This window comes from Sinocyclocheilus grahami, unplaced genomic scaffold (genome assembly GCF_001515645.1).
Source record: "Sinocyclocheilus grahami isolate Dianchi unplaced genomic scaffold, SAMN03320097.WGS_v1.1 scaffold177.1, whole genome shotgun sequence".
In the NCBI taxonomy this organism is placed as follows: domain Eukaryota; kingdom Metazoa; phylum Chordata; class Actinopteri; order Cypriniformes; family Cyprinidae; genus Sinocyclocheilus; species Sinocyclocheilus grahami.
The window spans coordinates 808,406-822,818 of record NW_015505356.1 but is presented as its reverse complement, the minus strand read 5'-3'; the positions used below and the strand labels follow the sequence as shown (position 1 = coordinate 822,818).

The following is a 14,413-nucleotide window of genomic DNA, read 5'->3' as shown; positions in this document are numbered from 1 at the left end:
GTGCATGTTGTATCATAAAACCAATTCAATTTGCCTTTTGTACAAATAAAACATGAAGTGTGCCCCAAATCACTTTAAATTAACAAATGGTAAACCAGAAAACAAAAACATATCTTTTGTTAGACTACCCAACCCCCCTTCAAAAACTGTACAAGTGTTGCTTTTAGTTATAATAGCACACCCTCCAACTCACCAAAACAAGCCCATACCAACAGATTTCAGATCTCTATTCATCATGACTGCCAGAGGTCCGAAGCCCATAACTATTTGAAAATCTGGAATCTAAGGGTGCAAAAAAATCTAAATATTGAGAAAATCGACTTTAAAGTTATCCAAATTAAGTTCTTAGCAATGCATAATACTAATCAAAAATTAAGTTTTGATATATTTACGGTAGGAAATGTACAAAATATCTTCATGGAATGTGCTCTTTACTTAATATCCTAATGATTTTTGGCATAAAATAAAAATCTATAATTTTGACCCATACAATGTATTTTTGGCTATTGCTACAAATATACCCCAGCGACTTAAGACTGGTTTTGTGGTCCAGGGTCACATATACAAATATATATATATATATACACATGTTACTGACCCAAAACGTTTGAACTGTAGTTTATATCAAAGTAATGTTTAAAATAATAATGCACTTCTCTGTGTGTGTGTTATATATGCACACATAGTAAAGTGTTGGCTCTATTGTCACACAGTCATACTATTTCTATCCCATGTATTCAGTAACTCAAAATGCACAAATAAAAAAATTATAAACTTTCCCATGTAGTTTACATTTGAGAGATGAGGTTCTCAATTGCATATAAACTATTCATAACTGCTAAGCCCATCATGAAATCTGATGCAATTGAAAAACAGAGGACAAAAGATTTAGTGTTGGAATGTTACAACTTTACTATCTTCAGGTGTATTAACCACATTGTGAGCATCCATTCATCTTTTTACAAATGGTCATTTTCAAAACAAGCTTTTCATTGCAAGAGCAAAAGCATCAGTGCATGTTGTATCATAAAACCAATTCAATTTGCCTTTTGTACAAATAAAACATGAAGTGTGCCCCAAATCACTTTAAATTAACAAATGGTAAACCAGAAAACAAAAACATATCTTTTGTTAGACTACCCAACCCCCCTTCAAAAACTGTACAAGTGTTGCTTTTAGTTGTAATAGCACACCCTCCAACTCACCAAAACAAGCCCATACCAACAGATTTCAGATCTCTATTCATCATGACTGCCAGAGGTCCGAAGCCCATCAGCTTTTTTTACATTATCTAGTACTCCTCTTCACTGATTCTCATTTTAATCAGACTTCTCTTTTTCTCTCATATGTAAAAAGACGACACTGAAAACAAAGAGTCCTGCCATCATAGAGAAGGCACTGGCATAATATGGAAAGGCAGAGGGGATGAAGCGCTCATACTGGGTATGCTGCAAGGGGCGGACAGAAACCTGTTGAATAACAAAAGAATCAGTAAATATCAAGGAAATGTGTGAGCAAGATTTACAATGAATTTTGAATTTCACCTGGGTTGAGGAGTACAGGCGTGTGTAGCCAAGTCTGTTGTAGTCAACTTTGAACTGAAAAACTCCATATACATCTGGAAGCTTGAACTGTACACTGTATTTTCCACCTAAACAACCAGCAGTCATGTTTTTAATGGCATACATCATTAACAAACACTACCATTCTAGAGTTGTTGTTTTTTTTTTTACTTTTTTAAAACTCACCAAGGCTGCATTTATTTGATAAAAAAATACAGCAAAACAATAACATTGTGAAATATTACAATTTACAATAACTTTTTATATTTGAATATATTCATAAAACATTATGTGATCAAAAATCTGAGTTTTCAGCAGCCATTACTCTTCAGTGTCCCAATATCCTTAAAAAATGTATCTCTTTCAAAAAAAAAAAAACATCTGTGACCCTAAACTTTTGAACAGTAATCAGCATGCATGAACTTATGCTGATTATAATAATAACATACCATTTTTCTTGAGGTAGGTTTTTTTTTTTTTACTTTTTTAAAACTCACCAAGGCTGCATTTATTTGATAAAAAAACACAGCAAAACAATAACATTGTGAAATATTACAATTTACAATAACTTTTTATATTTGAATATATTCATAAAACATTATGTGATCAAAAATCTGAGTTTTAAGCAGCCATTACTCTTCAGTGTCCCAATATCCTTAAAAAATGTATCTCTTTCAAAAAAAAAAAAACATCTGTGACCCTAAACTTTTGAACAGTAATCAGCATGCATCAACTTATGCTGATTATAATAATAACATACCATTTTTCTTGAGGTAGGTCCTAACAAATGGATCAATTCTGACAAACTCCAGCTGAATGTCCTCTCCATCAAAAGGCACCCACTTTCCACCAGTCAACATCTCAATCACAATGCTGTATTCCTGTAAGGACAATCCAAGCAGGAGCAGTAAGCCAAACTGCTTTGTTTCTTGGATCATATCATGCTTCTTTGAAAGTGAATGTTAAATGGCAAAAAAAAAACTAACCAAGACATTCTTCAGAATTTGCCTGCTTCTCGGTCACAAATCACGTGTTAACTGTTAAATGAACTATAATGCCTATATAAATAATATATGCCATTCCTTACCACAAGGTCAGTGATGGTGTAGGCAGCAGGGGGAGTGCTCTCTCCAACTGGATGATGGGTAACAGCCCCAACCCTAAGAACACCAGCCTCCTTAAACACCCAGCGGGACAGGGCCTCAGCCAGCTCCTGGTTACCAGTCTGTTCATACCTAAGAATATACACATCATGCATCAAACAACCTCTAAACAAATAGAGAATATATCTTTCATCAAGTCACAGTTAGTTTTGTTAACGGCCTGAACTTCACAGTTAATCAAACACAAAAGAATACACACGATTTCAACCTAATACCAAAATGTATTTTTAATATATAATAATATGAATATAGAGTAATGTAACATAACAGACCTCGTTGAACCAGGAGTGGCCTTCTGCACAGGGGAGTTGAAGAAAGCATCACTGAAGAAGTGCAGTGACCCGCTGAAAACCACACGTGCATTGTTTCTTGCCTGCAGACCGGCGATCAGGAGAGTGTTCTTTCCAACTGCATGAGGATACTGAAAAGCAAAAAAAGAGATCGAGTTGAATGCAAATGAATAACAAAAAAGAACATTGAAAGCTATGAAATATTTACCTGCGTGATGGGGCGATCAGGGAAGTAGGAGTAAGAGGTGGAGGATCCTGTGAGAATGTCCAGCACCAGAGAGTTATCTGGATCAGCCACCATGCTGAAAAAAAGAAATGCAACTCATAACTTGAACGGTTACATTTTCAGAATAAACATAGACCAGGGTATCAAGACCACTTACCCAACACCTTTGAACAGGACTGGTTTATCAGTGGGCTTGCCAACTATAGTTGGGGCTTTAAGAAGATTCTCTGGATCTGCAACAATCAGGGTGTGCTGTAAATAAAATAAAAAAATTAAAATGCATGACCAAGCTTCAAACAATGATTTGATCAATTTAAATTATGATGAACAAACAATATGTTTTAAAAACATAGGCTTTAGAATGTAAAACACAATATGGATTCAACATGAAATGGCAATTCAGGAGGTCAAGTTCATCTACTGTTATTTACATTACATTAAAGAGACAGTTCAGCTAAAAATTAGTCGTTCTTCTGTTGAACACAATGAAGATATTTTGAAGAATGTTAGTAACAAAATAATATTTTTATATATTCAATAATACTTTTTTCTATACTATGGAAGTCAATGGTTACCAAAATTCTTCAAAATATCTTCATTGTGTTCGACAGAAGAAACAAACTCAAGACAGGTTTGGAACAACAAGAAGGTGAGTAAATCATGACAAAAAAAATTAAGGATAACTGGCAACAAAATGAGTGCATTATCTAGTTCAAAAAGGGTGCGTGATCTTCAACAACAGCCTAAAACAATGGCTAAACAAGTGACTATTGGTTAATAAAGCCAAAGAGCCTAGGTGACATTTTAGAGGGAATGTAAATTATTATATTTCAGGACTTCAAAGACATCTTTCTAAACAATTAATTCATGGAAATTTTTCATTTTTAAAAGTATATTTGATCTCATGATTTTTAATACAGACAGATGGTCGAATTCTGTAATAATTTCATCCGCTTTTACAATAATCTACTTCTCTTGCACATAACAATCTGGAAAAAAAGGATTTGTTGATACTTGCATTACATTGCAACATTAAGTAAGTAAATACAGGATCAATTTTAATTTCATGTTGACTTTGAATGTTTAATCTTTCATATCAAAAATTGCTCTAAGCTGTATTTTTCCATCCATTACTGACCTCACCGGGATCAGAAGTGTCATAGTTAAGGTGGTCAATGACAGCAGTTTTCTCCTCATCAAATTCAATCCCACATTCACTGCCTAGCTCTCTCAGAGGGTCACCTGCCAAAGTCAAAGTGTTAAAAAGATTACTGATGTCAACAGACCAATACGTGTGCACTTATGCAAAACCAATACAGCACTCACCAATATCAGAGCTGGCAGCAACAAGAACATTTCCTCCACCGTCAATGAAGGCTGTAATGGTCTCTACATTGATGCTGCCCCCAAAATCTGTTCCATTGGAAACATGCAAACATGAAATGAAAATGAAATCATGAAATCTAGGTTCACTATAACAGGACTCACCTTCCACCGATGGAGAGAAAATGATGAGATGGTCGTAGAGGAACTGGCCGTACTTGATCAAAGAGAGACCAGGATCATCAGCAGTCTTGAAGGTAAGGTCAAACCCACGATCTGAGAACAAGAATGTAGTTGTGGGTTAAATACTTAAAAAGAAACGTGCAATACCTTTCATTGTCTGTACATGTATGTTGGTGCAATTATTCAACCAGATTCACATAGATTCAAAATGCATCTTCTACTCACATAGCATTTACGCGAACATGCTAAACGTATTTTCAGGTGCTAATGTAATATTTCGAAGGGTTTAAATAGGAAAATATCAGATAAGGTGTCGCTCACCTGCTAAACTGCGGAAGAAGATTGAATGAGTGTCTCTGATGTTGGGATTGTCCAGCAGAACGAGAGTCTTTCCGTCTCCTAAAACTACCTGCAACATTAATGCCACGGATAAAACAAGCAGAGCGCTTCTGCTGAATCCGCCAGACAGCGTGGGAACCATTGTAGCACGCCGTCTTTTGCAGGTTAATGTTGCAGGAGTCGCGGTGTCCCTCATTGACAAACAACCCATCGCCATTTTCCTCCTTTTGGACAACGTCAGCGCTAACGCGGACGTGACCTCTGACCCAGCCAGCAGCCAATCGCGTGCTGCCGCTTCTTCTTCTTCTTCTTCTTCTTCTTTGGAATTGTTTGGCGTATTCCGCACCATAGGCACATACCGCCACCAACTGTTTCTAATCATACATGGATGGTAGTCCCGCCTCTATTAATATTTTATTTATTTCTTTTTTAATTGTTAATTTTATTTCGGGCTCACCCAAGCTGTATTTCTGGCTGCTGCGTGTTCAGCTCCCATGCCAAAAAAACCCAGCTTGTGTGTTCCCTTATTCCTTTGCTTTATTTATTTATTTATTTAACTATCAAATCCGTTTATTTAATCCGTGTTTCTACTATATATTCCATTCATATTCTTTGATTAATACCTTCTCTTAATCCTTTTCCTAGTATTCAATTTATCTTCTTTTTTTCTTTATTATTACCATTTAAGTTCTTTATCATTTTAATTCTCTCTATATTATATTTCCGACATTTTAATATTACATGTTCAACGGTTTCTATTACCCCACAAAAAGCACATTTACCTGCAATATGTTTACCTGTTTTGTATAGTGATGCATTTAGTCCTGTGTGCCCAAATTGTAATCTATTTCAAATCACCTCATCTTTCCTACATCTTCCAAAATTGTATACTTCTTTAACTGATGAATTAATTTTATAATAAAACCTTCCTGTATCAGCTATGTCCCACTTCTTCTGCCACTCTTTTTGAATATTTGATTTTATAATTGATTTAATTTCTCCTCTTCCTAATGGGACTTCAATCTCGATATCTGGCTGCTGCGTGTTCAGCTCCCATGCCAAAAAAACCCAGCTTGTGTGTTCCCTTATTCCTTTGCTTTATTTATTTATTTATTTAACTATCAAATCCGTTTATTTAATCCGTGTTTCTACTATATATTCCATTCATATTCTTTGATTAATACCTTCTCTTAATCCTTTTCCTAGTATTCAATTTATCTTCTTTTTTTCTTTATTATTACCATTTAAGTTCTTTATCATTTTAATTCTCTCTATATTATATTTCCGACATTTTAATATTACATGTTCAACGGTTTCTATTACCCCACAAAAAGCACATTTACCTGCAATATGTTTACCTGTTTTGTATAGTGATGCATTTAGTCCTGTGTGCCCAAATTGTAATCTATTTCAAATCACCTCATCTTTCCTACAGACGAAATATTTACAGACCTGTGGTACTGCCATATGGAGAACCAAACCTGCAGAAATATATATATAAAAAAGTGAAATAATAAGTAAATAAAGTTTAAAAGAATAAAAATAAATGTAAAAATAAATACGGAAAATAATTAATAATGGAAAAAAGTCATTAAAAAAATTAATTCAGGATTAAATTGTATTACAAACGAATTATATTTGTTTTATCAAGTCATTTCTTTATTTCTTTATTTTCCTATTGTATTACATATATATATATTTATTTATCTATCTATTTATAAATTCTGCATACTCCATACAGACGGTTTTAGGACTCTCTCCATCAACTTTTATCGACCAGCAGGGGTCAGTGCAACACAACTATATGCTTTTCAGAGCGCAAGCCTCTCTGTGTGATAAATGAAGTCCAATACATTTTAACTGAATGTGAAGTTTATTATGTATTTGTTGGTTATGAAACCTATTAAACTTAATTGTAAAAGTATAAGAAGTATAATTGTATCTTATAATTGTATTGATCATAATATTTGTTTCCTAAAAATTGGTTTTATTTGAAATATGAAAAAAATAAGAGTAGCTAAATATGAATGATTATTAAAATCCATACCTGTTTTCTGTTCATTTACCCAATTTTTTGTCTTTGTTGTTATTTGTAAAGCTCCATGAGCTCCGATGATTCACAAACATTTGAAACTTGAATGTTTTGAAGCAGATATTTGGCCATAAATTAGCAAGAGACTTGAAACACCACATGAAAGTGCAGTGTGAAATGACTTCCACTGGAACTCCATTACTGAACATAAGACATTCAAAGCACCCATTCCTCTGATACCTGCTGTCCATGACAAACTGTGTTCAACAGAAAGCTTTGTTATCTGCTTCCAGTGCTGCTTCGAAACTGATTGGATTTTTAAAGCTGTCATCAATGTCTCAGTGCCTTGCTTTCCTGGCAAATATACAGACATTTATTCCAGTGACCAAAAAGAACTCAAAAATCAACCAACCAAAAGACAGTGGTTTATTAACAAACGATTAAATTGCAAACATCAGGTGATTTTGAGCATCAAGCACTGAATATGGCTTATGTCATATAAACTACAGCAGAATTGGACCAAAATGACCTGGAACACTCGCAATACTAGTTTAAATGAGAGTATCTGACAATGAAAGCTGTGATATTCAAAAACAGAAACTTGCTTGCAACATACATCACTCATTTAAAGGGGCAATGAGTTTTGATAGTCCATTTGCTAAAACACAGAGCATTTAAAATACGAATCAGAAATTGTGCATTTTAAACATGAGCCACTTACAACATTTATGGACAATTAAAAGCAGCATTTATTGTGAGTTTCTTCAGCTTCTGCGTGTTATGAAAATGATAAGCATACAGTTAAAATCAGCGGTTTTATGTTTTTTATGTTTATGTCAAGCAGTATTAAGCTCAAATAGAAAATGATTGAACTCTACAAACAAAAGAATCACTAAATCAATCAATAAACAAAAGTTCGGTACAGTAGCTGATTTGTTGAAAACTGAAACCTGTAGGACATAGTCATATGTTTAATTGGCTTCAGTAAACAGAGATTACATGATCTAGCACAGGGTATACAGGGAGACACTAGTATTAAAAGATCTGACAAACCGCAAACAAATTAGGTTTGTTTTGTTCATATTTAATTAAAAAATTTTCGTCATCTTTTCATCTAAATTTAACTCTATACAATGTAGTTTTAATATGCTGTACACACATTGTGCTGTGGTTTGAGATAAGACATCTATCTAGTATTTTCAAAATACGAGTGTGTTTTATTATAGAATATTAATTAGTAATAACCATCACTCTGGTGAGAAATATTACACTTTGTGACAGTCTAAACTCCATGTGGATCTCTCCATCCTTTGGACCGATTCAGGTCAGAAAGTCTTCACTGTCCTTGGCTTTCAGGCTCGACTTTTCCAGACCCTTCCTCAGTCTCTGCCTGTGTACTGGTCTCCTCCTCTGCCCCCTCAGTTTGAGATTCTGGCTGGGCTAGAGCTCCTTCTCCTTCCTCACCGTCTTCCTCCCGTGTCCGGAACAAGAGCTCGCCACCCTGGATGACCTGTTCGGTGGTTTGCCATGTGCCATCTCCTGCGTACTGCTGGTAAAAGTCAGAGTCTGCCTGAAACATGACCAGGGCCTGGGCAGTGTGAATGCGCACATGCTGGGCGAGGGAGCTGGCGTCCAGGAACTTCTCACCGCATGAGTCACATGCATACAAGATCTGGGTGTTGGGATCTGAAGGAATAGAGCAGCATACTTCAGCTTAAATATGATACAGTATGTTTTTTTTTTTTTTAATTGTTGTATAATTTATTTTTATCAAATTATTAGAATTTAATTAATGAGTAACAAAAATCAAATTCAGCTTTAAGGGGTATAATATATGAAATAAAAATCTTGCTTATATTTAGTATAATTTATATAATTAATTTATATATACAGTATTGGTCAGATGGAGTGGGTTTTTTTGGATTAATACTTTTATTCAGCAAGGATGCATTAAATTGATTAAACGAGACAGTAAAGTCACTTATAATGCTACAAAACATTTCAAAAGAACAGCTTTTATTTATATAATTAATTAATTAATTAATATACACTACTGGTCAGTATTTATTTTGCATTACTATATTATCATAACTTACAATACAAATAAATCAATACATTATAATATAGTATATAAACTATATATTACTCACCTGCTTCTTGTACTTTCTCCACTGCTTTGGTGATCTCTGCTTTAAGTGCCTCTGTTTCCTCTGCAGATACAGAGGTTGCCACTGGTACCACTACAGGGGTCAAAGACAACACATAATATCAGGAGACCATCCAACCGCCATTATGGTCACTTTTAGATTCAGCATATTCCCTTGGTATTGAGGAACAACCTTTCTACAAAATGTAAAGCCTCATCAGCTTTATCACCCTCCTCTCATATTCCCTCACCTCTGAGCTGTGCTACAGCACTGGCAGCTAGAGCCTCAGTGGCTAAAGTCACAATGTCATCTGTAGTGACCGTGACGATGTTGACCTCATTATTAAGCTCTGAGTCCGGTGTGGAATCAGGCAGCAGCTTCTCCTCTTCCTCGTCCTCCTCAGCCACCACCAGTCTCTTCATGCCCGCCTTCCCCTGGTGCACCGTCTTCACATGGGAACGTAGATTGTCCACACGGTTGAATCCTCGGCCACACTTGTCACACAGAAAAGGTTTCTCCCCTGTAAACAGGAAGTGATTAGAAGCACACAAGAGAAAAATACATAAGAAAAAGCTCAAAATGTTGCATCTTACCTGTGTGAATGATGATATGTTTGGAGAGATCTCCCACGTTGACAAACGCTTTGTTACAGGTGTGGCACTTGTGTGGTCGGATATTGTCATGATGACGGATGTGATTGGCCAGCTGGCTGGACTGGACAAACCTTCGAGGTGAGATAGATGAAACAAACTTTTAATATATGGCGCCATAATGAATCTAAACAAAATCATTCATGCAATTTCTTAACTACCTTTTTCCACAGCGGTCACACACATATGGTTTCTCCCCAGTGTGTTGGCGAGCATGAGCTATGAGCGAACTGGCCTGTGTGAAGCCTTTTCCACAAATCAAACACAGACAGGGCTTTTCTCCTAAAACAGTGAGACAGGCACATTGAAATACATTTGTACACATAACTATGGTTGAGGACGTGAGAAACGGCTCAGAACCTGTGTGGATGCGCACGTGTCTCTGCAAGGCCCCAGGGTCAGCAAATGCTCTCTGGCAGTGCATACAGATGAAAGGCTTCTCACCACTGTGCACACGCATGTGTCTCTTTAGGTTGCCTGCGAACAGACCATGAAGGCACATTAAAATTCCTTCACGCACATACATATATTGCCACACATGGTCTCAAAGTGTAAATCTCACCTGAGGTGGTGAACTGTTTCCCACACTCCTTACACTTAAGTGGCCCATCTGTAATGTGGATCTTCAGGTGTGCTTTCAGGTTTCCCAACTCAAAAAAAAAAATAAAAAAATAAAACAATAATATTAATTATTCTATTTGAGTTATTTGTATTTGTAATGCCCAATAAAAATGTTCTGTGTTATACTTTTGTAGCTATAACTACAATGTAATGTCAATAATATGGTATAATCTATCAATTTTGTCTGCTTATTATGATTTGATATTATATTTTGAAATATAGATGCAGACAATTATAGATAATTATATATAGATAATTAAAACAGAAAATAGTTATTTTACATTGTAATAATATTGCACAATATTACTGTTTTTAAACAGTATTTTCAGCATTATGACTCCAATCTTCGGTGTCACATGATCCTTCAGAAATCATTCTAATCTGCTTATTTGCTGCCCAAGAAACATTTCTTATTATCAATGTTTAAAACAGTTGTGCTGCTTAATATTTATGTGGAAACTGTGATATATTTTTCAGGATTGAATTAATGAATAGAAAGTTAAAAATAACAGCATGTATTTGAAATTAAAATCTTTTGTAATATTATAAATATCTTTACTGACACCTTTGGTTAATTTGATTAATTAACATCTAGATATAGTATAATAACATTAAGACACTTTTGACATTATTATACCAGTGTAAGGTTTTTATAATCACATTTATAAAGACAATAGAGTTGACATTTAAAACCAGTTTAAACTGATCTCCAACCTGGTTGAATTTCTTGTCACATTGTTGACATCTGTGACCTTTGTCTGTGTCGTGCGTCTCTAGATGTCGCATCTTAGCAGTGGGGTCAGAAAAGGCCCGCTCGCAGTAGTCACAGTGGTAGGGTTTTTCTCCACTGTGCACCAACTGATGCCGCTTCAGGTTTCCAGAAGTGGTGAAGAGCTTCCCACAGTCCTCACAGCTGTATCGCGCCTCATCTGTGTGTCGCTTTCTGTGCAGGTTTAGCAGACTGACTTGCCGGTAACTCTTTCCACATGTGGAGCAGCAGTATGGCTTTAGAGGACTGGAGAAACACAAACATGTAGGAACAAGTGTGAGGAAAACTGCACATTGTGAAGTTTTCATGTCTCATAGTTGACAAGTCATATGAGGCTGTAAAGGAAGAGCATTAGACTCTAAAATGCTCACCTGTGTGTTTTCTCATGTGCTTTGCAGGCAGCTGGGTCTGAGAAGGCTTTATCACAGTCTCTGCAACTAAATGGCTTCTCACCAGTGTGAATGCGCATGTGACGTTTAAAGTTGCCTGTGTGTGTAAACTTTTTCCCACAGTCCTGCAAGAATCAGATTACCATTATGAAAATACAACAGAAAAGATGACTATTAAACAAGACATAGTGAAAGTATATAATTTTCCTATATATTTTTTTTTAACATTCTTAAATTAATATTAAGTTTGGGGTCAATTTTATTACTGTTTTTGAAAAGTCTCTTATGCTTATCAAGGCTGTGTTTTAATATATTTTAAAATGTAATTTTCAGCATCACTACTCCAGTCTTCAGTGTCACATGATCCTTCAGAAAGCATTATAATATGCTGATCTGGTGATCAGAAATATTTCTTATTAATATCAATGTTGAAAACAGTAATATTTTGTGGAACCCGTGATAGATTTATGAGAACAAATATATACAGTATGTTACAAATTGTACTATATGTATTGGTTTAGTTTTATAAAATATATCACATATTTTGTCAAATCTATTTTCTACAATGTTAAGATGTGGAAATTACTGATAATAAAGAAAGAGCAGTTGTGTCCACTTTTGACTGATACTGCATAACAAACAGGCCTATAGGACAAAGACAATAAGGATTACAAAACTGAAGAATCTCTCACCTCACATTTGTGTATGACAGAGCCATACGCTCTGGACTCACTGCGCTCGGCCACAACTGCAGACATCTTCCCATCCGAACCCGTTGTTTCTCCATCCTCGGTCTCCATCTGCTCTTCTCCTTCTTCCTGCTCCTCCTCCTCTGCTTCTTCTTCATCCTCTACATCCTCCTCTTCTACCATGCTCTCCACGCTCTCAGCTTTTGACATACTTTCCTCGGCATCATCAACTTTTAGCAAAAATGTTAACAGTTATGAAAACCTAAACATAAAAATGTGAGGTCAATGTATAGTTATATAAGGCAGAAATTACCTTCTGTGGCCATGTGAACAGTGGCATATTTGGACTTGCTTCTCCTTGTGCTAACAAATGATCGTTTAGCTGCTACCCTCTGAGAGACTTCTGTAGGAGCAGTAAAGTGTCACACAAGTTTTAGAAGATGGTTAACATTAGCAAAAGCATTAAGAGAAGAGAATGGACACTAACTAGGAGTGTAGTCAGCATCAGAAGGATCATCTTCGTATTGTGGAATTTCTTCCTCTGTTTCAGTCTTGGGTTTTTTTTGTCTTGTTTTGGATGGCCCACTGATTTTGCTGACAGCTCTCAGAGTCTTTTTGCTTTGCTTCTCAGTCGTGTCACTTTCAGCCTCCTTGGTTTCTGTTGTCTCTGCCTGTACAGGAGCTTCCTTCACTTCAGAAACTGCATCCCGAGTCACTGAATGACTCTCCTGCTCCTCCTGGGAACTCGAATCCTCTGGTTTTCTCAGAGATCTCGGCTCTTCCTCCACCGGCTCGGTAACTACTACTTTACATGACCATAAATGAGAAATGGTGGCGTGAGAGACTTATAACTTCAGTACCATCTTTAACTAATGGCTTATGAAAATACAAACTCAACACTAACCAGGCTTAGATGTTGCAGGGACAGTCAAGGACTGAAAAGCTGAACAAGCATTGACAATTTCCTGCATCTGAAGGAAAGTAGCTACAGCAAGAACGTCCTCTATGTTCTGAGGGTTTATAGTCAGCTTTGCAGTGTACATAAACTCAAGGACCTGCTCAAGACCTGAAAAGAAAAAAAAAGATTGAACCTTTAAAACAAAGGCAGAAAACAATTTAAAAAAAATAGAAATATTCAAATGTAATTTGTTGCTTCAAAGCATAGAAGAAGGTATTTTAAGAAATGTTTCAGCGTTTTGGTTCCCAACGTTCTTCAAAATATTTTCTTTGGTGTTCCATAGAAGAAGAAAAAGCATTTGGAATGACATGAGAGTTAGTAAATGGTGACAGAATGTATATTTTTAGGTTGGACTATCCCTTTAATCAAAGTTCTCTGTAAGAATGCAAGCCTACCTGCAGCATTGCTGATATCAAGATGAACAACATCTTTCTGGTCCAAAAAGAGTGTGCGGAAGTAAGCACTACATGCTGCCAGCACAGCCTTGTGGGCCTTGAAGTCTACTCCATCCACCACAAAAGTGCAGTCACAAAGAAGACCCAACTGACGTTGTTCATTAAGCTGCCCAAGGACCTTCCCGCTATGCCAAGGAAAGTCCATAACTGATGGAGTGGACTATAGCACTTTAGGCAACAGTATGCTGATCATAAAGGAAAAAGAGAAAGAAAAATTACTATTGTTGCTTTTCCATTTGAGGCTCACAAACAAAATGTCACAGTTTGCAAGGATGTAAACAAATTGGGGTGAACCAGGGCCTTCATCTGGTCAACATTGTCCCAAACCCATTCATAAAATTTAAATCCCAGCCCCTATGAATTTGACCATTAAACATAAGTAAAAGTTTAAGAACAACCATTACTGGTTGACCACTTATCAGTGTTATTTTAGTACCATTGAGATAATATAATTTTTGTTGTCCAGAATTAGTTTTAACTTCTTATATTGCATTTTTTTTATTTTATTTAATACAATTGTATGCTTTTGCCATATGTGTATATATATATATATATATATATATATATATATATATATATATATATATATATATATACATTTTTTTGTTTTTTCTCAA

General features: G+C 35.7%; 2 protein-coding genes across 3 annotated transcripts in view; both read right to left on the bottom strand.

Moving 5' to 3' along the window:
• Nucleotides 1–1,277: 1,277 nt before the first annotated feature.
• Nucleotides 1,278–5,454, bottom strand: ddost (dolichyl-diphosphooligosaccharide--protein glycosyltransferase subunit (non-catalytic)). Its single transcript, XM_016283833.1, has 11 exons — nucleotides 5,069–5,454; nucleotides 4,730–4,840; nucleotides 4,568–4,654; nucleotides 4,380–4,483; nucleotides 3,399–3,493; nucleotides 3,224–3,317; nucleotides 2,998–3,146; nucleotides 2,650–2,797; nucleotides 2,323–2,443; nucleotides 1,545–1,651; nucleotides 1,278–1,469 (listed from the first exon to the last, which is right to left on the bottom strand). Exons 1-11 carry the CDS (start codon nucleotides 5,433–5,435, stop codon nucleotides 1,320–1,322), a joined length of 1,533 nt encoding a protein of 510 aa, XP_016139319.1. The 5' UTR covers nucleotides 5,436–5,454; the 3' UTR covers nucleotides 1,278–1,319.
• Nucleotides 5,455–7,542: 2,088 nt separating this feature from the next.
• Nucleotides 7,543–14,413, bottom strand: part of LOC107593931 (zinc finger and BTB domain-containing protein 17-like) — a 9,342-nt gene continuing 2,471 nt past the window's right edge. The window contains exons 2-15 of one of the 2 annotated variants that reach the window (XM_016283831.1): nucleotides 13,737–13,981; nucleotides 13,288–13,449; nucleotides 12,871–13,188; nucleotides 12,697–12,786; nucleotides 12,387–12,613; nucleotides 11,677–11,819; nucleotides 11,251–11,551; nucleotides 10,478–10,565; nucleotides 10,276–10,392; nucleotides 10,077–10,197; nucleotides 9,859–9,989; nucleotides 9,516–9,785; nucleotides 9,269–9,358; nucleotides 7,543–8,804 (exon numbers count right to left, since the gene is read on the bottom strand). In XM_016283831.1, coding sequence (XP_016139317.1) covers nucleotides 8,455–8,804; nucleotides 9,269–9,358; nucleotides 9,516–9,785; nucleotides 9,859–9,989; nucleotides 10,077–10,197; nucleotides 10,276–10,392; nucleotides 10,478–10,565; nucleotides 11,251–11,551; nucleotides 11,677–11,819; nucleotides 12,387–12,613; nucleotides 12,697–12,786; nucleotides 12,871–13,188; nucleotides 13,288–13,449; nucleotides 13,737–13,941 — 2,613 coding nt within the window. In that variant the 5' untranslated portion in view covers nucleotides 13,942–13,981 and the 3' untranslated portion in view covers nucleotides 7,543–8,454. The remainder of the gene's footprint in view (nucleotides 8,805–9,268; nucleotides 9,359–9,515; nucleotides 9,786–9,858; nucleotides 9,990–10,076; nucleotides 10,198–10,275; nucleotides 10,393–10,477; nucleotides 10,566–11,250; nucleotides 11,552–11,676; nucleotides 11,820–12,386; nucleotides 12,614–12,696; nucleotides 12,787–12,870; nucleotides 13,189–13,287; nucleotides 13,450–13,736; nucleotides 13,982–14,413) is intronic. The other variant, XM_016283832.1, reaches the window with a different exon arrangement.